Source organism: Pocillopora damicornis, chromosome 4 (assembly GCF_964200805.1).
Source record: "Pocillopora damicornis chromosome 4, jaPocDami1.2, whole genome shotgun sequence".
NCBI classification, from domain to species: domain Eukaryota; kingdom Metazoa; phylum Cnidaria; class Anthozoa; order Scleractinia; family Pocilloporidae; genus Pocillopora; species Pocillopora damicornis.
The window spans coordinates 27,130,894-27,156,112 of record NC_142673.1 but is presented as its reverse complement, the minus strand read 5'-3'; the positions used below and the strand labels follow the sequence as shown (position 1 = coordinate 27,156,112).

At 36.7% G+C, this 25,219-nt stretch overlaps 3 protein-coding genes and 1 pseudogene across 10 annotated transcripts in view; 1 reads left to right on the top strand and 3 right to left on the bottom strand.

Annotated features, from left to right (window-relative positions):
* The window catches only part of LOC149047478 (uncharacterized), a 13,302-nt gene extending 12,808 nt beyond the window's left edge, over positions 1-494 (bottom strand). For 4 of the 6 annotated variants that reach the window (XM_089203541.1, XM_089203540.1, XM_089203544.1 and 1 more), the window contains exon 1: positions 68-271. The gene's annotated coding sequence lies outside the window, so the exon portion shown is untranslated. Of the gene's footprint in view, positions 1-67 lie in introns of all 6 variants that reach the window. The other 2 variants (XM_089203543.1, XM_089203545.1) reach the window with 2 other exon arrangements.
* The window catches only part of LOC149047477 (uncharacterized), a 76,973-nt pseudogene extending 59,349 nt beyond the window's left edge, over positions 1-17,624 (bottom strand).
* Positions 934-16,785, top strand: LOC113665551 (uncharacterized). Its single transcript, XM_089203532.1, has 21 exons — positions 934-1,299; positions 2,025-2,096; positions 2,635-2,706; positions 2,921-2,980; positions 3,276-3,350; positions 3,567-3,641; positions 4,462-4,533; positions 4,826-4,900; positions 5,186-5,257; positions 5,564-5,629; positions 6,348-6,419; positions 6,567-6,638; positions 7,404-7,475; positions 9,509-9,580; positions 10,881-10,949; positions 11,171-11,242; positions 11,859-11,915; positions 12,663-12,871; positions 13,543-13,662; positions 14,082-15,596; positions 16,196-16,785. Exons 1-21 carry the CDS (start codon positions 1,118-1,120, stop codon positions 16,357-16,359), a joined length of 3,315 nt encoding a protein of 1,104 aa, XP_089059658.1. The 5' UTR covers positions 934-1,117; the 3' UTR covers positions 16,360-16,785.
* A 1,582-nt stretch (positions 17,625-19,206) lies between the features above and the next one.
* Positions 19,207-24,785, bottom strand: LOC113665559 (uncharacterized). 3 transcript variants are annotated; one of them, XM_089203526.1, is made up of 6 exons: positions 24,641-24,785; positions 22,786-22,936; positions 22,243-22,335; positions 21,335-21,457; positions 20,331-20,386; positions 19,207-19,544 (listed from the first exon to the last, which is right to left on the bottom strand). In XM_089203526.1, the coding sequence occupies exons 2-6, from the start codon at positions 22,901-22,903 to the stop codon at positions 19,419-19,421; spliced, it is 516 nt and encodes a 171-aa protein (XP_089059652.1). In that variant the 5' UTR covers positions 22,904-22,936; positions 24,641-24,785; the 3' UTR covers positions 19,207-19,418. The 3 variants fall into 3 exon arrangements, with proteins under 3 accessions (XP_089059652.1, XP_089059653.1, XP_089059655.1); XM_089203527.1 differs by having other exon boundaries at positions 19,207-19,456; XM_089203529.1 differs by having other exon boundaries at positions 19,207-19,390.
* Positions 24,786-25,219: the final 434 nt, after the last annotated feature.

Here is a 25,219-nt window from a genome sequence, read left to right as displayed (position 1 = left end):
GCATCTATAACCAAACCTTGGCAAATATCGTTAGCATTATATTATATTGACAAGATTCGTAACTTACCGAGAGGGACGGACTTTCAATTCTGGGTGCAAATTGCCTCAAATGTTTTGAAAACGTAATATTCCACTAAAGGTTGAAATTTTCCACTGGCATTTGTTGACTTTGCATCGAATCTTCCTTATCACCGATCGTAATGAGGAGAATATATCGCCGGTTCAAGTACCAATTGTCAAGGGCTCGAAACTATTGTGACATAAACCTAACAGAAGTAACGGCAGCGACCAGTGACGAAGTCATAAACAGGAAGTAATCTTTCGCCAACCAGTGCTATGAGCAGTGCTAAAGAAGTGTAAAAAAAAATAGAGCTAATGTTTCTAATCTGTATAAATTATTTTTGCTAGTCTTGAATCAAGACACCTCGTGTATCTTCCATAGCATGTGCGGTGTTGAGAAAAATCGAATTTGAGAGTACTTGATAATATGCACTAACGCGTGTTCATAATATTAATATTAATTAATAATATTAATGCTTCAGAATTTCGAAACTTCTTCTGGCCTTTCGTTTCGTAACTTGTTCCCGAGCAAGAAATAAATTTAATGATTACTCTAAAGGCAGAGTGCATAACCAGTTTAATATGGCTATATCTGTATTGTCTTCTTATTTCCTTATCTCATTTTATACTTTGAGGTTCCTTAGCGTTTATGAACTTTTGTAATTAGCAGATCGAAACCAGTGACTGTTTTTAAATATTATGCATTAACACGTACTCATAATTAATATTGATGTTTCAGAGGTTCGAAACTTCTTGTTTCCGTTGATTTATGTGCCTTTGTCAGCGGCAAATTAATTAATAATTAATAATTAATATTGATGTTTCAGAGGTTCGAAACTTCTTGTTTCCGTTGATTTATGTGCCTCTGTCAGCGGCTAAATTTGTGTTTCAAGCTCATAGTGAGAATGCTTAACTGATATTTATTAGGCACGCAAAGTAAGCTACGTTGCTTTTGAGCGACAGATAACGGTTTTGAGTAAGTCTTTGTTTGTTAGTTATCTTGAAATCAGAATATTACAATTTGCGTTTCGAGCAAATTGCTCTTGCCACGGTAACGATGTTTACAGGTGTGATACAAGTCATCTTGGTCTTGGGGTTTGTAACAGCTTGTGAAAGTGACGTTTGCAGCCAAAAAATCTGTCAATGTACGAAGTTCGGTAGGACTCACACCGTGGTGAAGGTAATATGTCGAGTTCATGGATACGTATCGGCCGGAATCCCAAGCAATACAACAGAACTGTAAGTGATAATAAAAGAAACTTAGCCATCCTTCGTCCTGCAGGGCCTGTTATCGTCTCCTTTGTGTTCATATTTGTTACATAGGTAATAGTTGTTAGACACATCCTGGACGATGGTAGCTTTCAATATTGCAGACTTGGACGAAGGTAGTTTTAAATGTTGCAGACTTGTTAAGGAGTCTTGGTCAGTCCCAAGACAAAAACAAAAAGAAAAGATGATTTCCGAACGAACCACAGGTGGACCAAGCTCACGTCTCGAGAAAAAGCAAACGATTGATTCATGAAAGCATCACTTATTGTCTGACTCGGTGTTAATTTACGAGAGGAACCGTTAAGGATTTGAACACGTTATAAGGAATAACATGGGGTACGAAATATGGTCGATTTACAACGATAAATATTTCGAAATATGATCATTTTACACGTAAAATCAATAAAACTTACTCACATCCTGTGAGTCCGCTGTGGTTTCTGGTGATTTCTGTCGTTTCAAGCGTGTTTTCCCCTCACTGTTATTCCTGTCCAAACGAAAAAGGAAAAAGGAAAACCACACGCATGATTTGAAATTAATCATGAAAAAAAAGTCATACAGACTGCAAAACCTCAATTTAAATTAAAATACTTTTAATTTAGATAATGCTGATTTATTCCTCTCGAACCTTACCTCCTCTAGAATTCAAATTTATGTTCATTACCATTTTTACTTACAGTTTGATTTTTACCCAGAGATCTTTCAAGTTGTTCGTTGAGCTCAATTACAGAAGACATCTTTAAGAACCTGACCGTTTTAGAGAAATTGTAAGTTGCAAATAAAAAAAACTGTAAATTTCGTTCATGAGAAATTCGTATTGGATCGAAAAGATGTGTCTTTAGTAGCTAATCTTATTGTGTCTGTATGTGAGGATAGTCTGATGACTGATGAGACAATTCGCACAGTCCAGGAAAACCTCTTTAAACTAAAGGAAACAGCGGTCAACACACTGCATCTATTTGAAATATTCAGAAGAAAAATTTATCAAGGTTGTGAACAAGTCTGAAAATGGTCTTGAGATTTCCCGAACCATCTACAAACGCGAACAAATCAAAAAGTTAACCATCTGATTACAAGTTATATCTGAGTCTCATTGATGGTTCAATAGCTGACTTACTATCTATGAACTGGTAGATTTCGATCATTAGGATACTAATATCGTCCTTCCGAATAATGAAGAAAACAAAAAAGGGCAAGTAATCTTATGTAAGGGGAACGTTTGTCTTTTTTGGAAAATTTTTGCCAGTTTTTCGAGAATCAATTAATTTTTTTTTTTTTTTTAATGAATTCTCTCTCTTTTTCTAGGGACTTATCAAATAATTCACTGCGACACATTCCTCAAAACACTTTCTGCAATATGGAGAAACTAAAAATAATGTAAGGGAATTCCCAATGATTTAATTTATACAATTTGAAAAATGTGGTTGGAAAGAAAACGAGTGGAAAAGCATTTCCCATTCTTTTCTTCATTGTCGTCTCGTTAGGCTGATGAAAATCACTACCCTTGTAGATCTTCGTTAGCTTTGTTATGATAAACAACTTTGATTTTTCCTGCCTTCATTTCATGACACTTGTTATCGTTTCTTCTCAGATATCTTTCAAAGAACTCAATTTCAGGGAGTTTTTACCTTCCAGAAAACGTTTATCATCTGTGAGTTATATTTTATGAGGTGCTTCTCAAAGCTGTTTGCCACAGAATTAAAGTACATCTAGGTTTACTTCTAAGATATTGCTTAAAGCTTCTATTCTCCAAACATTATGAATAAAAGGATGATGAGCTGCCTACATTGGTTTTTAGTTTCCTTTCCGTTGTCCTATTTAAAAAAAAAAAAAGGTGGATACATATATAGATGCATGAAACAGCGTGGTATAAATGAGGCTGCGTGAATTATTTTGGTCCACTCTCTAACACTTATAAGTTGATTTTAGACATTGCATTTGTTTAGGGAAATCAGTGACAACCTACTATCAATTGCTGATGTGAAGGTCATCCTTAAAGGATTAACACGGCTTCACAAACTGTAAGTGTCATGTTTTAAGCTGATTTAAAAATCAAAAAAATTAATTTCGAATGCTTTAAGCATATAATCGTTGGAGATATTCGCTAAATACTCGTTCATCACACTTCGCATTAGTAGTTCATCACAGTTTATAAGGAATTACAATTTCACACCTAATATCGGCCTATATTTATCAGCAGATAGTTGCAACTCATTTCAAACGGTTTACTTTTACAGAGACCTTAGTGGAAATCCACTTGGACCATCCTTGCCATCAGATATCTTCGCTGAGTTTGAAAGTATGACATATCTGTAAGTCCAGTGGCTCCTCAGATCACCAGCTAATAAGAAGTATCATACTGGACGTTTGTCTCGCGATGTGGTGACATTCGAAATAAATTCTGGCGTTTCAGCTGTGCATATTTAAAATCAGACGCCTAGGTCGATTGTTACCTCATGAAGCATTATACTCTGCTATGATTCGCTGTGGTATGCTGTAATGTGGCAATCCTGCTGTTGTAATTTTTCATCGTTCCCTTCCTGACTTCTGGAATCTCGGCTTGGTGGAGTCTTATCTGAATCGCCCCTAAATCGCTCCCTACCCGGAGTTATTTTTTCTTTATCAAATCGAGCGGTTTTCGCCGACGAGCAGGTGTTCTGAAGGACTTCGAAAGGCTGTGCGAGTTGAGTGTCGGCCCCAATAGCAGCTGTTGAAAAGGAGTATTCGTTGAAATGTTGCAATCACTTTCAAAATGACCACATCTTAAATTGCTATATTTATAAACGCGATTAATTACTACATAACCAACCTTTGTTGCTATAAAAGTTATAAATAGGAATAATCGTTTCCGCTGAAAACTCGAAGCATTTGCTAAGTATTACCTGAAGCCATCTCCGAGAAAACTAGCTCGGTTGTTAAGTTTAACAAGTTAGGAACAGTTAGTTATAGCCCGACAGAGAAGTGTATTGAAAAATTATAAAGGAATGTTCCGCTCTAACTGTCTAATTACGATTACTCCGATATTTTTTAAGAGTGCATTCTTCAATCAGCCAGTACCACCCTTTCAATATTTGAATACCATTCCTCATTAAGCTTCTCTACCACGCTGACTTTTTCATATTATTTTTGCAGTTCCATGACCGCTTGCCACTTGGAAAACATCGTCAATGGTACTTTTCGAGCAATGCGACACCTACAAGTGCTGTGAGTAGTATTTATCATTTTTTTCACTTTTTTCTAAGATATTCATTAAGCATATCACCAGGCATGTCTTGGAGATGGTGTGTCTAAAAAGCTCATAAATTTACTTTCCGCGTATAAGAAATGACTAAAAAGCTTTACAGATTGCCATGTTCATAAATTGGTAATAAATGCGCAAGGAACACTTAACTTGTGACATCCTTGACCTCGGACCATTACAGACAGGTTTATCTGCGGTGAGATCAACCTGGAATAGGCAGCATCACATTATTGTTTGAAATTTGTCCATTTTCAGCGGTCTGTCTTCCAATAAGCTGACTCGTATACACCAGGGTACAATGGAAGGACTTACTGATCAGCTCAACTATTTGTAATTACATTGGTTGTGCATTGCTGTTCTTTTCTTAAACTGGATAGGGCAAGTTTGAAAGGAATAACTTAACAGACCTCGGATATTTTGTGGACAATGGAAATCCTTAGTGTACTTAGGGTCCAGACCACGGGCAGCACCTCTTATAGTTTGCGTATTTTATTTTCCCTTTTTATTGAAATGTTGTACCCACCATACGTAAATATGTAAAACAATTTAAATGCCCTCCCCCACCCTTCTATGTCTCCCAGAAGATATCTCAATCTTCTTTATACCTGCTCATAGGTTCCTTCAAGGAAACGAGATAGAGACAATAGGTGATGGTATTTTCAAAAAATTTAAACATCTCGAAAGATGGTAAGTAAAATTGCAAAGATTTCGTCGAGGAACAGATTTAAATTGGCGCAAATAAAGAAAGATTTTGTAGTATAGCATAAAAGATGGTCTCTCGTTGCAACACGCCAATTTTATTTCAGATAACACATATGCGATTGTGACTGCTACTACCCTTGATTAATTACGAGTTACGATAGAAAACAAATGAAAAGAAATTGACAAAGACAAAATCACTGAAAGACAAAGAGAAAGAGGAAACGTTTGTGTATTGATCAGAGCTCATAAAAACTTCTTTATTTTTTTTCGATCGGTTGCTGGATCATATAGCTATATGGACAACAATAAGCTGACATCTGTACCAGATCTGACAGGTCCTTACTCTATTAATCTACTGTAAGTAGCTATAATACCTTTTTTACACATAGCACTTTTTTTGGTGTCACGCGTTGAAACAAATCTTATCTTATGCATTCCTTTCGAGCAGCAAGATGAACGTGTTAGCGATATAGTTAACTCGAGATGAACTCGTCTCCACGAGCAAACATGTAACGTTTAAATAAAAGACAGCTTCAAAACACATTTAAAAGTACTGAAACTCCAACTTGGTATTTCAAATCCGACAAAAAATGAAAAATCCCACTCCTAAAAAATTCCTTCCTCCCACAAAACATTAGAATTTAACCTTCATCCATGTTCACAAACTAAAAAAGAAACCCACGTGAGAAGTAAATACGCAATCCTGTTAAATCCGGTTACCATAGCGTCATTTTTGTTAATGATTTCTTCAATAAAAGTGGCAAGGATAGTTGTTTTCGAAACAGGGGAAATTCTGGCACCTACTATATATCTATATATAATAAAGTTTACACAAAACACTTGGATCAATCTATCGGTTAATCACTCCATCGATATATCTAAAATAAAAATTGAAAAAAAAAATGAGTGAGACAACTGAACATGTAGCCTGTAGTGCATGGGTGTGGCCACCATATGGGTAAGTTTTTTTATGATCTTATTCAACCAAAATTTATATCAGCACAGGAGGATATATTCTCTCGATCAGCATCAGCAATTCGAACTTCACTTGCTTAGACTCTTACATTCGTCTCAGAAAACTACAGCACAATCGAATCACAGATTTATCGAGAACTGTTACATCTGGAATTGGACAAATGTACGAACTGTAAGTATTTGATCTATATTAAACTGAACGTTTAATTTTAGGTTATTTGCCGAGAAACCAGCTTTTTTTTCTTCTGGATGCCTTGGGTTATAATAAAGTTTGCTACAGCTCTACTAACGTTTGAAAATTTTTTTTTTTCCCTTGTAGATTGTTGGACAACAATAAAATTGATCACCTTCCACCAAACATGTTTCAGGATACTAACGTAAGCGGAAACATGTGAGTAACAGAAATTACAACTGTAAACGAAGTCACGCGTAATTGCTTTCAGTATTTATTTAGAAACGTTCTCTCGCTTACGGTACTAAACATGAGCAGGAAAATACAGATTAGAGAACGAAAACTAACAAAAAGTTAACAATAAAGAAAAATATTTAACTTAACGGTGTATAGCTTTACCAGAAAAAAACGAAAACGAGGACGCTGCTCCTTAAAACCTGACAAATTACCTAACATAATTACATAACATTACGCAACGGTACAGACATCAATCACGAGTACACAATACAAAAATTAAACCTCCAAACATTCACAAGTAACGCGTGAACACAATACACAACAACAGTATGATAATAAGTTTCGCGATAAAAACAACCATGATGGAGCCGTGACTGTCTTTGAAGAGCGTTAAACAAAAAAGAAACAGCTCTTGATGTACAGAAAATATGGGTTTGATCTTTGAGTCATTTACCTTAATTGAGGATGGTTCTTCTTTTATCCCATTAACTCCTAACACTGACCAGCAAATAATTTCTCCCCACGATATCAGCCCAGAATCAAACATCAAGGTCATGAGAATAAAGAAATTGATCAGCAACTGAAGGAGGTCTTAATTGTTAAACAAATTATCCTTGTTAGCACCCTAGGAAATGTGTAGAGAGCAGTATAATGTCAGGGTGTAAAGAATTAAATTCGTCTCCCTTAAGGGTTTCAGTGTCTATTTTCTTGACGATAACTTTATTCAGTTTTCTCGTCTTTCCACAGTGATTTGTCGTTCAACAAGTTGCAGTCATTACCTGATAACGTGTTTGCTAAACTCGAGCAATTGAACATTCTGTAAGTAAAAGGTGAAAACCAATGTAGAAAGTAATCAGCTCACTTGTCCCAAATGAAACAATACATATTTGCTGGTCCTAGGCCTCGGGCAGCCTTTTTAAGTACCGGGGTCACAGTTTTTCACTATACGGACCGACCCTTAGCCGGTAAATAATTTTTTTTTTTTTTTTTTTACATTTAACGAAATTCTTTTCGAAAGAACCCGCATGATTTAGGGCTGGGTAAAGTTTCCGCACAGCCCCATACTATTGTAAAACAAATCTGTTTTCCCGATGGAAATGTATTGTTTTTTTTCATTGTTTTCTCTAGTCAAGAACTGAATGCATAATTTAGTATGGGGCTGTGCGGAAATTTTACTTAAGGCTGTAAATACGGCAAGATCTTCCATAAATTGAACAATTTTTTTAGCGAGTAAATGGTAGTTAAAATAGAGGTAGTGCAACTTAAAGAGAGGCTTCACCAAAACATTCTTATTTGCGTAATGATAAAGGTGTTTTAAAGTTTCCATACAAACTTAAACATTAAGTATCTGTCACTATCTGAAACCTGTCAATTAGAGAGCGCGTAAGAAAAATAAATCGCATGTATACTCTTAGAAACAACAGTCCTTGCCAAACTAGTTTGGCAAGGACTGTCACGACGTTGTTTTCTTCAAAATCAGTCAATGATTTAACGGAAAGTATTATTCACTCTCATCGACGATTCATTCGTTAAGTAAACGGCGAGGAAAGTAATTGTGAGTAAATTCAATTTTTTTTGTTTTGAAGTTTTGAGAGTTTGCTCGTTTGTTTGCTGCAATGGCGTGTGTAAATCTGGTCTTTCCTCCACAAAAACTAAATTCGAGTGATACACTCTAACGAGACACAAGGGGATTTAATGCGGCCTTTTCTCGTTGAATTCATTCAGTTTCTGTTGTGCAATTTACGGTTCAAATGTCCAAATTGAATGGACTTAAAAAGACCCACCGAGAGTGTATATTTGTCGTAAAACTGAAATTAAAACTTCGCTCGCCCTTTCACTACGAACAAATTTTTTGAGAAAATTCAGATATTAAATGAATGAAAGTTCCATCGATTAGTTCAACTGTTACCAAATACCTCACGTTTTAACTTTCTAGGTACTTTTTGTGAACGATTAAAATTAATTGCAGACGGTTTTAGGCCGCTTGTCAACCGACGTAATGGCACTATTGCCTAAACAAATTCATTCTGAAACCAATATTTTTCTGTCGACCAAAGTGATTTGAGAGAGAGAGAAAAGAGAGGATTAATAGCTTATTTATCGGCTTGAGGTAGTGACCGACGTCTTTGCTTAAAAATACTGCCCAGCCGGAAAAACGAGATATATTTATGAAAAATGGCAACGAAATTAAAGAAGGAATGTACTCGGCGACTCACGAAAGCGTTACTGTTGCCCGTGGGTAGAGATAGGAAAATACAGACCGCGTAAAGAACCAATAAGATTGCAGGATTCGTTTCTGCGCCCTTTGAAAAAAAAATAAATAAATAATTAATCGGGTCGAGATCGCCGCCTCTCAAAACATTTATTTTCTTAAACGACTTTGAGTATGTAACCCAACGGGGAGTGGATTTCACAATTTTCTAAATTTGTAATGCAGTCCTCATTAATTGCCCTCAAGAAGTTAGAAATAAATCCATTTTCTTTTTTCTTTTTTCAAAGGTAGGCTACTCGCTCTGACGAAGGGCTAACGCTCGAAACGTCAGCTTTTTTAATCTTTACAATGGCCAATTTACGTTTTCAACTCAGTTGTTAACGCTAAATTACCTGTTGTACCCTCCCACCGACGCAGTACCATAGTTTCTTTAGAAACTTACCCTCTTTACTCGTGACATCCTTTTTCCAGAACAACCTATTGCAATTTCCTAGTAAAGAAGACACGTATAAAAATGAAACAAACGAAACAGGACAGAATAAAGTGTTTCATGAAGGTTTATTTCCAGCAGCTCAGATAATAACCCGCTCCTGTTCTATGTTTGATGTCTCAGTAGTATTACGTTTTCCCCTGTTTTTAGGATGCTAACCTTCAACAGGATCACTCACATTAATGAACACACATTCAATGGACTCTCCGGTTTGACCACACTGTAAGTGTCCTCTATACACTTTTCTAAAGAGGTGTTAGTCAGGGGTCTAAATAACGTGTTCTATTAGCAGAGTAGTAGGTACAGTAGTTGATAGTGATGTAGTAGGTGACTGTGCCCGGAGAAGAGACCTTTAGGCCCCTTTCCCCAAGGAGAGTCAGGGGGCATTGTCCCTTAGAAAAAAAGAATTGAAATTTATAGCTCCAAAGTGTTATTTCCATCATTATGAGCAACAAAAAGTGTACTTTTTGTTATAACTTTCATCGACACCTTTGTAATTTGCAAGCGATTCCTTACCAATTAAAATTCTTCGTTATAGAGCGTTCGTGGATAAACTAAGCAAATCCAGAAATCAATGCCTTGCGGGAAGGCTCTCATTTCAAGCCCTACCCCCTCCCCCCGTCCCCCCTTCCCCCCGACGGCTCGTAACTCACTCGTTTGAAAAGCCCGCGCGAAACCCAAACACGAGAGCCTGCCTGCAAGCTGAACAGACGGCGGTAAGAGATCTGACGGGCAGCGGTAGATCACCAGTTACTTGCTTTTACTGAAATCCTGCCTGTACGTCCACTGTAGTGTAGGAAACAAAAGAGTCGCTGTGCCGCATGTAAAAACCTCTCAACCTCCATTTAAAAATTCAAACATTGAGTTCGAGAAGAGTAAGTCAGGAGTTTCAATGACTTTTTCCAAAGGCGATAATTTATGATATCATGCTCACCCTTGTCCAATATTTCCCTAGTATCAATACAAGTATTTAAGATAGAACGTGCGCTCCAGTTGGTTAGTGATTGTGCACTTTTAAGATTCACGTGCATTGCACTTCCGTACCAATTAAAACGTTTATTTATTGAAGAAACAGCACTCGTGGATTAAAAATGAATCATTTAGCCAGTGAACTCGTTTATTCAATTGTAAATATATGTACGTATGTATTTGTTTTAAATGGCACATTTATAACGTCATGTCCCTAATCATTTTTCTCATTGGTAATTTAATGCTATTGCTAATGAATGCTAATCAAAAACAACCTTACATTTATTCCCAAGACGATTTTGATGAAACTCCTCGACTGGAATCATTTTAAGAATAATCTTTGGTTTTGAGATTTTCCTCATGTCATGTAATGTTGTGTCATATGTATCGTAGTGTATCATTACAAGTTACACGATAAGATACGAGCTTCTTCGGTTTCTAAGATATATCCAGGTTGCCTTAGTCAGAAAAAGGGTTATATTTTCTTCTTTTCTTAATCAAAAATATTTAGATTGAGAAGATAAGATCACTGAAACGTATTTTTTTTCCATAGGCTCCTTCACGGTAATGCAATTAAAACTATTGAAAGCAAGGCTTTTGACGGACTTTTACTGGAGCAGTTGTGAGTAATTTGACGAATTGCCTGATTTCCTTTAAAGGTCTGAAAAGGAGATAAATTTCGTGAGCTGAACGTTTTCCTGTTTCCTCGGTCGGTGTTAGAAGAAAAAACAAACATATTTTTAAAAAAAAAACGCACCCGCTATTTCTGATCGTTGATATCGGGAGCTTTTACAATTACTATCAAATCGTTTCTTTTGTAATGAGTAGATATTTTATTTGCAGAACCATCTTTGATAATCCTTTCAGTTCATTACCAGATGGAATGTTCGACAAAATGTCAAACCGTACCAAAGTGTAAGTCAAGCCGTATGGCTTAAACACACATCGTATAGCATTTCACTAGAAACTGAAGTTAGTAGCAGACTTCTAGATCATAGACACGCCAAGATATACTTTTCATATTCTCAAGCTAACATGGAAACTTCATATTGTTGAATAGTCATTTCCAAACGTGTTTTTAAACACACCTAAGAACACGAGACAAAATGACGTACATTCACGAAAAGATGAGAGCACCCTTAACGCGGAAACAAACGTATCAGTATAATTATCATCATCCTCATCATCATCATTATCGTCGTCGTCGTTGACATCTTCATCATTATCGTTACAGTTGTTGTGTTGTAGTTTTATTGGTATAGCCTATCTCAAGTCGGTTTTCGTACCTTCAGTAGTTCTCACTTTCGAGTAATTTGAGGGGAGGTGTGGAATTATCAGGTGATGGAATGTCATCTAATCAGAGCGGAGGAGCAAGATGTCAGGTCACTCAAAGCTAGGAAACCTGAGTTTGCTTTGGCGACGTGGGCCTTTTGACTAATTACTGCTGTCACCATTCTCATAACGAGAGTGTTTTTGTCTTCTACATCCAATCAGTTTCAGTTCAACTTACTTATAATCAAGTTGTTTACAGGTCATTGACGTGTAAAAGTCTTCGTCAGCTGCCTCGGGGAAAATATTTGTCACAAATGTAAGTAGGCCTTAAACTTTCATTTTTTTGTACATCCTATATAGAATCACCTTCAACATGATCTTTCATTGATGGACATCTACACTATCGATTAAGCGGCTTCTTTGACTCAAGAAATTTACCATGTGTAGTTATTAAAAGTTAGCCGTAGTATAACATAAAAGCTTTGTTGGTCTAGTTATGATACACTGCAAGTCTTCAAAATAGCTCGAGCGTCTTCTCCACAAGACGACGTCTTCTAGTGCAAACTCACCCCCGGCCTCTGTTGCACCAAAATTTTCATGAATCTTAACCGCCTTTGTGTTATTCTCATGAGGGTTTTAGTTTGATTTTAATCTTTTTGGGAATACTCACTTGGTTAAATTCATCAGTGCGCACCTAGTAAGCGAGGCTTGAGGGAAGAAATCGAGTTTTATTGAGTTAAAATGTGTGGGGCCTCTTTGATTGGTTTCCAGGCCTTGGTACCTGAGCTCATATGACATGAATAAAAATATGGTAAATGTACAAATTTTTTTAAAGCACACATTTCGTAGAGCACTTTTAACTATTTTCACTCGTTAGACATGATCTCAAGGTTAGAGCGACTTCGATCTTGCGCTTCACTGAGTTTAAATCATCCTTAAATCCAATGCGAGCTTGTGGGTTAATTGTCATGTCATGTCTAGGTCTCTTTTCTAATGGAGAAACTTAAAATGTCTTTTCCAAGCTATATTTTTTTATTTATTATTGTCATTATCCAATCCTCAGTGAGTGTGCTCCCTCGACATCTCTGTACGTCATTTTGGACAACGACCTAAGTTACTTCGGATTTAGTTTTTCACTCTCAGGTTTTGTTTGCCACGACTGTGCAACCTATAGAAAACAAAGTTTTCCAACTAAGTGTAAAAACTGCAGTCTCTGTCCAGTTGGTACCTATATGTATACTGATGAAAACCGCTGTGTAGAGTGTCCTGCAGGTAATGAGAATGAACACCTATTTCATTGTTAATGTAAATAATGATATAAATAATACTATAAAAGGTTTAGATAGCGCCGTTTATGCTAAGTATCCAACAGCGCGTTATATTACAATATTGGAAGTTATTTAATAAAGTAACAAGAATCGAATATCAATTCAAATATATTGCAAAAAAATATCTGAACCATATAATTTAACTTTGTAACATGCCAACTAAAATTCGTTCGAAAATAAAAGCCATAGGCTTAAATTTCAAGGAGGTTAACGACTTGCACCTCTTCGTAACCTCTGGAAGAGAATTCCATAATACTGGTGCAATATATGAATAAAGCTCTTTGGCCATACAACCGAAGATTGTATCTTGGTGTTACAAGTAAAATTTACAAGACGATCGCGAGGTTCTTAACTTTCCTGTAAGTAAATAGGAGCCATATCATTTAAAGATTTGAAAGTTAAAAGTAGAGTTTCATAATCACTCTGTTCGGCCACTGGAAGCAAATTTATCTTTCTCAATATTATAACCAAAAGCAGGAAACAAAGAATAACTTAAAGGTTTCACAAACAATAGCATTTATAAAAATGTTTCTTCTCTGTAATTGTACTTAACAATTGAATCTCTCCCAACCCACCTGTGGAGCTGAATCCTTGTTTTATGATATGTCTTCACAGGTGGCTTTTATCAGGATGAAATGGGACAAGTTGAATATAAAAGATGCAGTAATGGTACATTTGTTTCTGAACAGCGAAGTCCTGGAACCAAAGCTGCCGACTGCGTGGCTTGTCCATATGGTAAGTGCAGTGTTCGCTTTGGGCGAACTGCACCTTTCTCGATTAAAATACCCTTTAGGTAACACTGAGTTTTAATGAAAGGACTGTCACAGCGATTTCTTCAACACACAGCAGTCACTGTCATTAATTTTGGTTCTTACATCATCAACATAGAAAAAAGTTAACTGTAGTGGACTATCAGAAACCCTCTTCAGAGAACAGAAAGATGAGCAGAAATGACTCGCTTAATGGTAGTTGTTGTTGTCGATATTTATTTTAGGCGAAATCCAAAGATACCTGATTTTAAAGTATATCCATTTACTTCGCTAGTGAAATCTTATTTCTTGGTTGGTTCAGAGAAGAGAGAAAATTAATTCCTGGAAAAGCCTTTTTATGAATGCTTTATTATCATTGCTAAGAAAGAAAACATTCCTTCCCAGGTACGATCTCCAACGAGACTGCTGAATATCGTGCATGCAGATGTCTGCACAACTTCTATCGGTTGGATCGTTTTGGCCCGTGCTCAGCATGTCCGCCAAACGGTTTTGTTTGTGAGAAAGATACAGCAATACTTGCCCCTAACTACTTCTGGAAATGGACAGACCAGTCTGAAAAAGAACGTTTCAAGGGTTTTGTTAACAATATTCATTCTTTTGGACCAGACTACAACAAGTCATATTCCACGTTCGATACTTCACTTCCGAAGCCACTCAAATGTCCCCATGCAAAGTCCTGCAAGGGTGGAATTGACTCAGAATGCCATCAAGGATATAATGGGAATTTGTGTGCAACCTGCTATGGAGACTTCTATTTTCGCTTCAACTCTTGTTTGAAATGTCCCCGATTACCTGTAACAATAACCTCATCCATTTTGGTAATTACTCTTTTTGTTGTTGTGTTTCTAATGGTTATGTGGGGGGACTCCAAACGTGCTGACAATAACCGGACAGTTGCAGATGTCGTCATGTCGTGCTTTAAGATTGTGATTGGTTTTTACCAAGTCATCGCTGGTATTTTCTCGGCATTGGCGAAAGTCCAGTGGCCAGTAATTTTGATCTCAACGGAGAAGGTTCTAAAAGTATTTGAAGGAAACATCTTGCAGTTTTCCCCTCTTAGTTGCATTCAGCCTTCTCTACGGCTTGATGAGCTTGGAAAGTTCACGATGATTGTTGTCATAAATGTCTCACTCGTTAGCTTGATTTTCTTGTATCTATTTCTTAAAAAACACTACATCATGAATAAGGAGGACCTTTGCGAAGACCAGAAAGTAATGGAAGTTAAGAGTTTGAAGAAATCTTGCTATCGGAACATTTTCCTATTATTGTTGACGACCTACCCCACGACGAGCAAATCGATTATTCAGATTCTACCTCTTCCCGGTGCTTGCGTAGAGACTTGTTTCACAGACGACAAGAGCGACTGCATCTTCCTTCTGAGAGCTGACCACTCAATCCAGTGTTTCACTCCTCGCCACAGCTTCTATTGGCTCATGGCTTCTATTTTGGCATTATATCCCTTGGGATTTCCACTTCTGGTTCTGTTTCTTACTTACAAGTATTGCGATTCCCAGGAAAATGAAGCAATTTCTTTCGGACTCAGAGTGTTCTTTGAAAACTATAAGAAGAAATTTTGGTTTTGGGAAATCACAGAGATGTATCGCAAGCTGATTCTAGTCTCGTTGATTTTTCTTCTTGGATCAAACAGCCTCTCTCAAATTGGTCTTACAATTCTGACAGTTAGTATCTTTGGAGTTATCTACACCTTATTCCGACCCATCAAGAATAAGTTTGAAGACTACTTGCAAACTTTTGTTCTTTGGATCATTTTCTTTGACGTTTGTCTCGGCGCAGTTTACACAAACTGGGATGAGAGTCGAGGAGAGGACAAGAACGACTCCATCTTTGTAAATGTCCTGTTCCTGGTCCTTAACGTCTCTGTTTTGTTGCTTGCTATTGGTAAGTCAACGTGCTGCTATCTTTTCGATCTTAAATGTGCATTTTACTCATTTGCCAAATAAATTAAGGAAAGGTTGCGTGGATTGTGGTGGTTTTCTCAATTCCTCAGATTTTTCTTTTTCCGCGCAATGAAAGTATTATGATAAAATCGTAAAGTATCCAGGTTGTTTATGATATTTGACTCTCTATAACACTGGCTCACACAACTGTAACCTTAAAACAGATCGCGATGTTCGGTCAATTCTTCTCGCAGCTTAACTTTTCCTGTAAGTGGAACTTTTAGACCTTGTAATCCTGATAGCTGAGTTATTTTCTCTTTTCATATGCTGTAGTGTTCCAACATAAGAAAGTATTGGTAGAAGACAGAAAACTGCGAGTTACAGATGGAGTATTATGAATATTGAGATCTTAAAAAGAAATCCAAACCATTGAGCTGACGAAATGTCAACACCCATTCTCAAAACGCTTCTCAGCATGAGCGAAAACAAACACAAATTTCAGTAAAAAGGGACACCTTACCTTTTCTAACGCCTTCATGTAAGATTTCAATTACATATCTTAATAATTAACTCCGTCTTTTTTTTTTCCCTACTTTACAGGAAAAGGAATTCTACACGTGAAATCAATTTGGAAGTACATTTCCTTGAACCCGATGCGATGTTTCATTTTCCTTCGCCAAGGAGTATCACGTCTTAAAAATAGAGTGGTCAAAAGAACAGGAACATCTGATGAACTTTCATACTTCATTGAAGAAAGCAACTGAAGAACGTTAACGAAATATTTGTCTTAAAATTATCTTCCTAAGCCTCATGAAATATCTCGCTTTAGATGGCTTAAAAATTTAGAGCTTGCGAGACTTCCGGATGACATTTCATTGCAACTAGAGGCACAAGCGATTTCCACAAAGGTTGTGTTCTTCAGAACGGAACTCGTTTTTATTTTTAAGTCTTTAGTTCAAATTGAGATAATAAGATAGTTTATTTTCAGATAATAAGATGGTTTATTTTTTAGTTTAAAAAAACATAATAACGTTTTGGATCGTTCAAGAGTAGGATCTCTCGCACTATTGCGCATATATGACTTTGACAAATCATATATTTTTTTAAAAGTAATAAAGCACTCTTTCTTTCGATGGCTACTTAGTCGATTGATATGTTTAAACGTTTTGTATAAAGTCCTAAGAAACCTTTATTCGTATAACAGATGATGTTGGAATGTATCATTTTCAATCACCATGTCAGCCAGGGAGGTTGCCATAAGTAGCTAATAACAAAGCACAAGCATGCTCGTGATATACGCCACAGTTCGTGCCATACGTGTTTTGATTGTTTTTTTTTTTCTTTTAACGTTTTGCGGCTGTTGCGTGGAACAGCTTTCATTGTCACGCGTGTGAATCTCCATGTTGACTTTACTTTGTGCGTGTGAATCTGTTGTTCGTGGCGCCTTATTATCTTAAATATCTTGAAAGGTAACGCGATGTTTAACACAAAGTAGAATCCAATGAGACCAGAAGCATTTGGAGAAAAAAAACGTCGTTTTATACTTTCAAAGCTCTCCATGTAGCATTAAAGATAATTCACACACCCCGAGTGTGGCGACGATTGCTAAAGGCCGAGTTTTTGTCATGCGGTTAATGTGCTTGAAGGGAATAAACAATAGCAAAGAACCAAAGCAATCAGGCTAAGCGTTGTCAGCGACAATCCTACGCAAAATATTTCTGCGCTACAGTGAAAAAAAGAAAAAGGTTGATTTTGCCTGCAAGGCTGATTGGACAGCTTAACCGACCAAAATGTCGATGAGAACCAACGAGAAAATTAATATGTTGAAGACAGTTTGGACAGCACAGAATTTAGGGATAATTACCAGTATGAGTCCATTCCCCAGTATGGCTAAAACTCCCGGCACGGGATTGACGACGCATATGGCGAGGAGATAGTCATTAGTGTTAGTGATAGCCTGAAGTTTGGACAGCTCTTGAGACAGAGTGGAATCTAGACAAGATGTGTTTGTTTCATCAATGGATTTCATTCGGTACCTAGATGTACGCCCCAAACAGATTTATTTCGGTATCTACGCTGATATTAAGAACGTCAATTTGAATTAATTACAAGAGTGGAGCTGCCATATTGTTGAACATTTTTTATTCTCACAGGCAACCGAAAAAGTTTTACAACAATTTTATATTCATGTTTATTGATAGAAAAGATAAATTGGCTTATAGATCAAAATGACTAAAATGAAACACGCATGATCTATATATACATATCACATATCATATCTTAACCATTTATTCATCACTTCACGGGTTTATTTAGAATTAATATCATTGGCTTGGCTTGTTAGCTCAGTTGGTAAACGCAGCAAACTAAACATTAAGCAAAGGGAATTTTCTGTTCTAATCTTGACCTAAACACCGCAGGCAAGAAACCGTCTTTGTCAATCTTCGTCGAAATCTTCGCTCAACACAACGGGGGTTCTCCTTCGTAGGGTTGAACCGTACTCGTAACTCCATTTCTTCTCTTCTACTTGAGTACGATGTGTCATAACTCTCGGTAGATTTCGCTGGAGATAGGTATACATTGCTATCGGACATTATGTCAAGAGTATTTCAACGATGACTGACACAAAATTGCAAGAGATGTGAAAGATTTGCAAGTGTCAACTGAGAGTTTTCACGGTTTTCTACCTCATCACCCGCTTATTCGTTACCAATCCACGCGACACTTTTAAGACTAAATAAGAGCGCTTTAGGGCCCGTAAAGACCGAACTTGAGGTTCTAAAGGAACTAAAGTTTTTCCTCAATCGAAATTGGTTTGTACATATGATGAACTAAATATTTACGTAAAAAGAAAATTTCGTTTATCGGCACTTTAAAAGCGCAGACCATTCTGCTTTTACATGAAGGTGTCAATGAGGTGATGGATTTTACGGTTAACGATTAAAATTTCGGCCATCTTACGGCTAACAGTTGGCTACCATTCTACGGTTAACTTTTTGCGACTTTCGGCAAAATTTTTGGCAGTTTTACAGCTAACGGTGAACACTAATGTGACCCTGTTACATTACCGGTAATAAAAGGCAATGAAAGCTCTGACACTTAGAACACGGTGAACCCTAAAAGTATCATTTACTGAGCAGGAAAAAAAAACGGCTGAGCGTTAGATAATTAAAACCACAGAGAGCAACAGTAAACACCCTTTGGTGATGAGTTTTGCTCTCATGCAATCAACTTTGCTGTCATAATTGATATTTCAAGAAGTTTTCTGAACAATGGTCTGGTCTTGAATACGCTATGCGACTCACCAAAACAGATTACAAAACACACGTTTCAGTCCTCTCTCATTTTTACCAAAATCTGTGTTTTAACTAATGGCTTTCATAGAAGCGCTGTGTGTAGGGAAGAGTTCATAGACTCTCACCCGCTCCGCTAACTCTCATGCACAATCTTTCCCATTTAAATCTAAGTAATTCTTGCTACAGTATATAGTTTTTCGCGCGAACTGATCTGCCCTCTTATTGTTCCCCGTTTTTACGCCGCTTTTAAATTTCAGGCTGTTTCACAAATGAGCTGATTCCCTCGTCACAAAAATGTAATCTATGTATTTACTCAAAGTTACTAAAGTTATCTTTAATGATTATTCAGTGTTAGATCTTAAAACCTTGTTTTACAGAATCATTGGTTGCAAGACGACTCTTTGTATGTCTTTCCATGCCTATCTTTTTCCCCACATACTTTTCTTGAGTCTTGACTGTTGTTTGTCCTGTTCGTCTATCACCGTACCTTGATTACAATTTCAAAACAGAGAAACATGATATTCTCTTCATTGAAATATTGAATTTTCACCATACATGTTCGATTCTAATTGATTGAAGAATAAAATGAAATTAGAGTGACCACAGTAATGTAGAATGTAAACCCATCGTTGATGTAAGGCCCTCCCTTGTTTCTAAGAAAGAACAGATCAAACTATACCCAGCTTGATAATAATCGTTATAATCTTAATTTAAATGATAATGACCAATACCATCATTCATAATGATTGCTTTTTAAAAAGCGCGCAGTCAATGTAATGGTAATTAAGATAAGGAAGAATGGCTGCTAACGCTAAAAGCTCACAAGAGCCAGCCTACATTGAAATGAGCGTACAAAGATGACAAAATGCTAAACTGGAAGTCACGTTAATGGGGCAGGGGGGAGAGGATAAGTTTCTCAAGAAACTGTGGTGCTGCGTCGATGCGTGGCCGTGTGGGGCTAACAGGAAAATTTCGTTTTATCAAGTGAGCTGACAATACAAACTGGCCACCATAAAGAGTTTTCAGAGCTGACGTCTCAATCGTTGGCCCTGGGTCAGAACAAAGGGCTAACTCTTTAGAAACTCTAGACAGTGGCCGATTTACATTTTTCACTGAGTCGATAAAACCAAAATATCGGGAAATCTTTAAGCCTGGATGGTGGCTAACAAATTTGATATCCTGAAAAAAGCTGATTTGAGCTAATAGGACGAGTGCTTACAAAAGATTCGACTTCATTTTTGTTGAATGTTGTTCCACGCATTTGTGAGGAAGATCCATAAATGTCAAATAGGAAAGGACGAAAACTACACCGTTATGATTGACAAGCAAGAACAAATCTAGAGAGGGAGGACAGACTGAAATACAGCCGGGTCAATCAGATAGGAATCCCAAGCGCTGAAACTCGAGAGCTGGCTGAGCTATGCTAGTTGATCGATTACCTTAAAAACTGGAGGAATGGTCGGCAATTTTCCAGTTATAACCAACACTTTGGTTTCTAGAAGACGAAAATAAAACATTAACCCTTTAACTCAAAAGAATCCACTGAATCGTAACGATGGCATAAATATTGCATTTTTCTAAATGGATATGTTACGCCTTCTCTCATTAAGGCAATAATTGACCGTGCTTCAAATTTGTAATTCTCCCTACTGTCAATCATACAATTCTTATAGTTTTAGTTCAGAGACCTTAGTATTGGATCAACTAATTATCCCCAAAATTGATATTTTTTCTTTATTTATATCTCTTGTCTGGTTGATATTGTATTGTAAGGAGAAATTCTGTCTTGGTCACCGATGGAAGTTAAAGGGTTAGAGAAACCAGCACTGGTTTTTTAAAATATGAAACAACATGTACCAGGAGCTATACATAAGATTGATTATTAATCAATGAGATAAGATTTTCTGAATTTTTTATTGCTATATTTTTTTTGTTTTGTTTTTCATTCGAAGCTGCTTGTCAGAGATGGTCAAGAAAGCAATTTGGAAAATCGTTGTACTTAATTCTAAAACATTTCTCGATGTATTTCACACCGTCGGTTGAAAAACTATTCGGAAAAAGAAACTGTTTGAATTTAAAACAATTTCGGGAGATATGTAGGACTATAATCACAGAGATAAATATAAGAAAAACAGGAACTAATGATATGATTAGCTTACTTGGGTTTAAGTTGGAATATTATGGAGCAGAACCCATAATTTCCATCTAATATGCATAGCAGGATATTAGGTTAGCTCTAATTATAAATGTTTAAAAAATAATTTAAAGTGAAACAAATGTTTCTTAATCCTCTCTTTTTTCCTTCTTTCTTCCTCTATTCCTTTCATTTCTTCTTTTTTTTTTTCATTTTTTCTCCCATTCATTCTTTCCTTCATTTCTTTTATTCTCACTTTCTTTCTTCTTCGTTTTTTCTTCTCAACTCTCTTTTTGGGAGACAACTTACCACCAGCTGGTAAATTGCAAAATGATGGGTCCACATTGCATATAGTGTCGTCCCTGCTCCTGAAAATAACCTTGCCGTCTAAGACCACTTCGTATAGCATGAATGCTTCAAGAACATCTACCGCTATTAGAAGCAAGCACTAGTTAGAACGCGGCACAGATCTTTAATAGTGTAATGAAAAAGCAATATCTGCTGTACACCAAGGGAAGTTGGAGAGGGAAGATTTCAGTCGAACCCGCCAAGTTGAGTCAGCAATCGTTGAAAAGTTTAATAAATACAGGAAATAGAAAATTATTTGCGATTAGATTTAACAACTTTAAGCACTGCAGGATACATAATTGACAATCATTTAGTAAACCCTGGCGATATGAGCTGACTTAAAATCTCATTTCCCGATGCCTTTGATTCCGAAGTTTCGGAGAACCTCTTACTTGCAATCGCACTCAGCGCTCTCCCGTAACCTCGATTCTCAAATCCTGGATATTTTATAGTTATACACCCTTAGTCAAATTGTTAAGAAAGGGGTTAAATTTTTGGCTTGGTCTTTGAACAAAGCAGGATGTTAATTATTTTGGTCTCGAGTGTGGGAAAACCTGATTCCCCGATTGGAATATATGTCAAACCTTGGAGCGTTGGGTTCCGTCGTCCGATGCTCTACGAAAGTTCAAGGTTCAAACGAGACATCGATATATGTCTTGCAATTTGTTTTTTATGCTGTAAGGATATGCAATGTCGGTATGTATCCATATCGCCTAATCAAGGAAGATACTATCCGCAGTTTTAATCAGTCCTGTGGTCGTTTAGCCGTTGAATTTCATAAGCGCCTCCTTCTGCTTCTGTAACGATATCACTTTTAATAGAAAATCCATAAAAAATATTAAAACACCTCCATGTCAACTTCAACTTACCAGGTGTAAATGTGATATTAACTTTAACATGGTTTCCAGTTGGAATGAAAGGCCATGGAGAAACTTTCAACGTTGGAGGCTTATCGTACTTTCCTAAAAAGAATGTAACAATGGAGCATCACCTTGGGCTACAGAAAAACAAAATTAGTTTCCAATTGACTCTTTCATTAGTGAACGGTTGATGCCATTCATTTTTCCCTATAGTTCTTACTTACTTCAGTCCAGATCCCACGAAAAGCTTAGATACAAAGCAATGTATGGAAAAATATATTAAGTTTTAAGTTTGTTTTTTGCAATAATGAGTAGTCTTATTCTTAGCTGGTTTTGACTAAACAGATGGTGGGCAATGGAGAGGGAAATGAAAAAATAATGGAGATGGAGTAATAGAACCCGGAAATCAGGTAATTGGGAAAGTAGTAAGTCAGTTGTTAAAAAGAAAATCGACAATTCTTTTTTCTAAGTCTCCATTTTCATTTTTCATGGTAGCATTCTGTAATTTTTTTCCTAAACAGTTTTTAGGCTAAATTAAAAAAAGTAGCTTACCACAGAATGTCACATTAATCATTTCAATTCCAGAGCGATATCCCCATGTTCCACTGATGAAAAAAACGAACATGCTCAGGAAGATAGTTTGTCGCGGTTGTTGCGTCAAAATCATCATTGTCTCCCAAACCGACAGCTGGGCGGAAAAACACTGTAAATTAAAGGAATTTATCGTTAATTTGACGCGGCCTTTTGCAATGAGGGTTTGATAGCCTCTTTGAGATACAGTTCCAAAAAAGTCTATAAAGGTAAGCTTTTGGCTAAAAGGCTTGAAAAGTAAGTTTTCATCATGATTTGTGCCAAAATTAAAAAAAAAAAAAAAGAAAAAAAAAGAAAAAAAAAACGGCGGCGGGTTTAACGAATTCAATAACACTTGGAAAAAAATTGATGGATAAGGCTGAACCGATCTATTGCTGAGAAGCCTTCAGCGCTCCATTGATAATATCTTACCATATACATAATTTCATACCAACCACGAGAATTATTAGAGATGCCGAAAATAGGGGAAAATAGGTTTAAGATCCTCATTTTTCAATCAAAACCTTAGTCCTTCTCGGGGGGAAGTTATGAAACTCTATAGAACAACTGAGGCAATACGAGAGCTTTCCCTGATTGGTCAAAAACCTTTCGTGTCTATTGCACCGGTGAACCCATGAGAAAAAAACATGCTCATTTTAATGTTTGATGAAGAAATAGATGCACTTTCTGTCTGTTTACCGGCGCAAGAACCAATTCGGGATGTTGGGAATACTCGAAGTCACGGTTTGTTTCTCCTATTTTCCCGACATCTCTCGAGGGTTATCACGCCGGTACGCTGATAGAAAGAGCGGTCTATTGCCTTAATGAGAGAAGGCGTAACATATCAATTTAGAAAAATGAAATACTTATGCCATCGTTACGATTCAGTGGATTCTTTTAATTATCATCCCAAGATTCTAAAAGGCACTAGTTACGCCAATAAGTACTTGTACGAAAGCTATTGAGCTGTTCCCAGAGGGTGGAGTTTCTAATTGCTTAGAATAAAGAGCTTTCAGCTAGTGCAGACTATTGCGCTTGTTTTGATCTACCCCTTTTATGGTACCCATTCAGTCGAGAGGCAAATTTACTTTTCCCCCGCTAGTGTATTGTAGCTCTTGTCACAATTTCGGTAAGTTACTTATAATAAATATAAGGCAACGAGTCTATTCTTTACGACTGGATCTTTCGATTTTTGAAGCTGCAGCTACTTAAGGTAATAAATAAGGGATGGATCTTTACCATAGTGGTGAAATAAACTTTCTATTCAATCGAATATTTTGTCCAATATGTACCCCTCTATCAATTTCGAATTTTAATAACGCGAAAATGCGACCGCATAAAAAAGTCGAAGTAATGAAGTAATGTTTACTCTCTTTTCATATAAGAACGTCATTTTTCAAGGCTGAGGCTACCTCTTTTATATAAAAATATATATGTACATGTATATGTTCCTTTTTTGTGAGTAGATCCTGAAAACTTCCTTAACATGTTCATAAAATGGATTGTTTGCTGTGATGTGGTATCAAGTCGCTTGTTGCTTTGTTGTGCGGCTTGCTTTGATGTCGCAAACAAGATGTCTCGCCAACCAGACATTTCGAGCTCTTGCTAAATTTGGATTTACAAAAAGCAAAATGAGCAAATGAAAGATGTTCTTTACTTATTCTCTGCCTGGACATGTTCTGAGTATCATCTTAAAATTTTGGCTTTTCTCAGCCTGACCATGATCGTTCTTAAAAAAAAGATTCTTATAGGAAAAAAGCCTATGTGTATGTATGTATTACCAAAACTTAGGAAATATTGTTACTGTTCCATTATAATGACAAGATTTGTAACTTACCGAGAGGAATAGACTTTCAAATCTGCGCGCAAATTGTCCCAGATATTTTTAGAACGTAATATTCCTATATATATTAAAAATTTTCCGTTAAAAATTTCGCTCGCATTTGTTGACTTTGCTTCGAATCTTTCCTATCGTCTATCGTAATCAAGAGAATGTGTCACCGGTTTAAATACCAATTGTTGAGGGCTCGAAACCAAACTGTTCTGAACTATTGTGACGGAGTCATAAACAGGAAGTTATCCATCACCAGCCAATGCTGTGAGCAATGCCTAAGTAGTGTAAAAGAAACAGAGCTTATGTTTCTGATCCGTATAAATTTCTTTTTGTTATTCTTGAATCAAGACACCTCGTGTATCTTTTATAACATGCGTAGTGTTGCGAAAAGTCGCATTTATGAGTATTGATACCATTCCCAAACATTGACGAATGTATATGTTACGACTCTTGAATTTTCTAGGTGCGAAAATGCGATGTGGACGAAAGGACAGAATTTTCACAACTTGATGGTCTTCCGTTTCGTAACCTATTCCCGTGTAAGAAATCAATTGAATTTTTACTCTAAAGGCAGAGGGTATA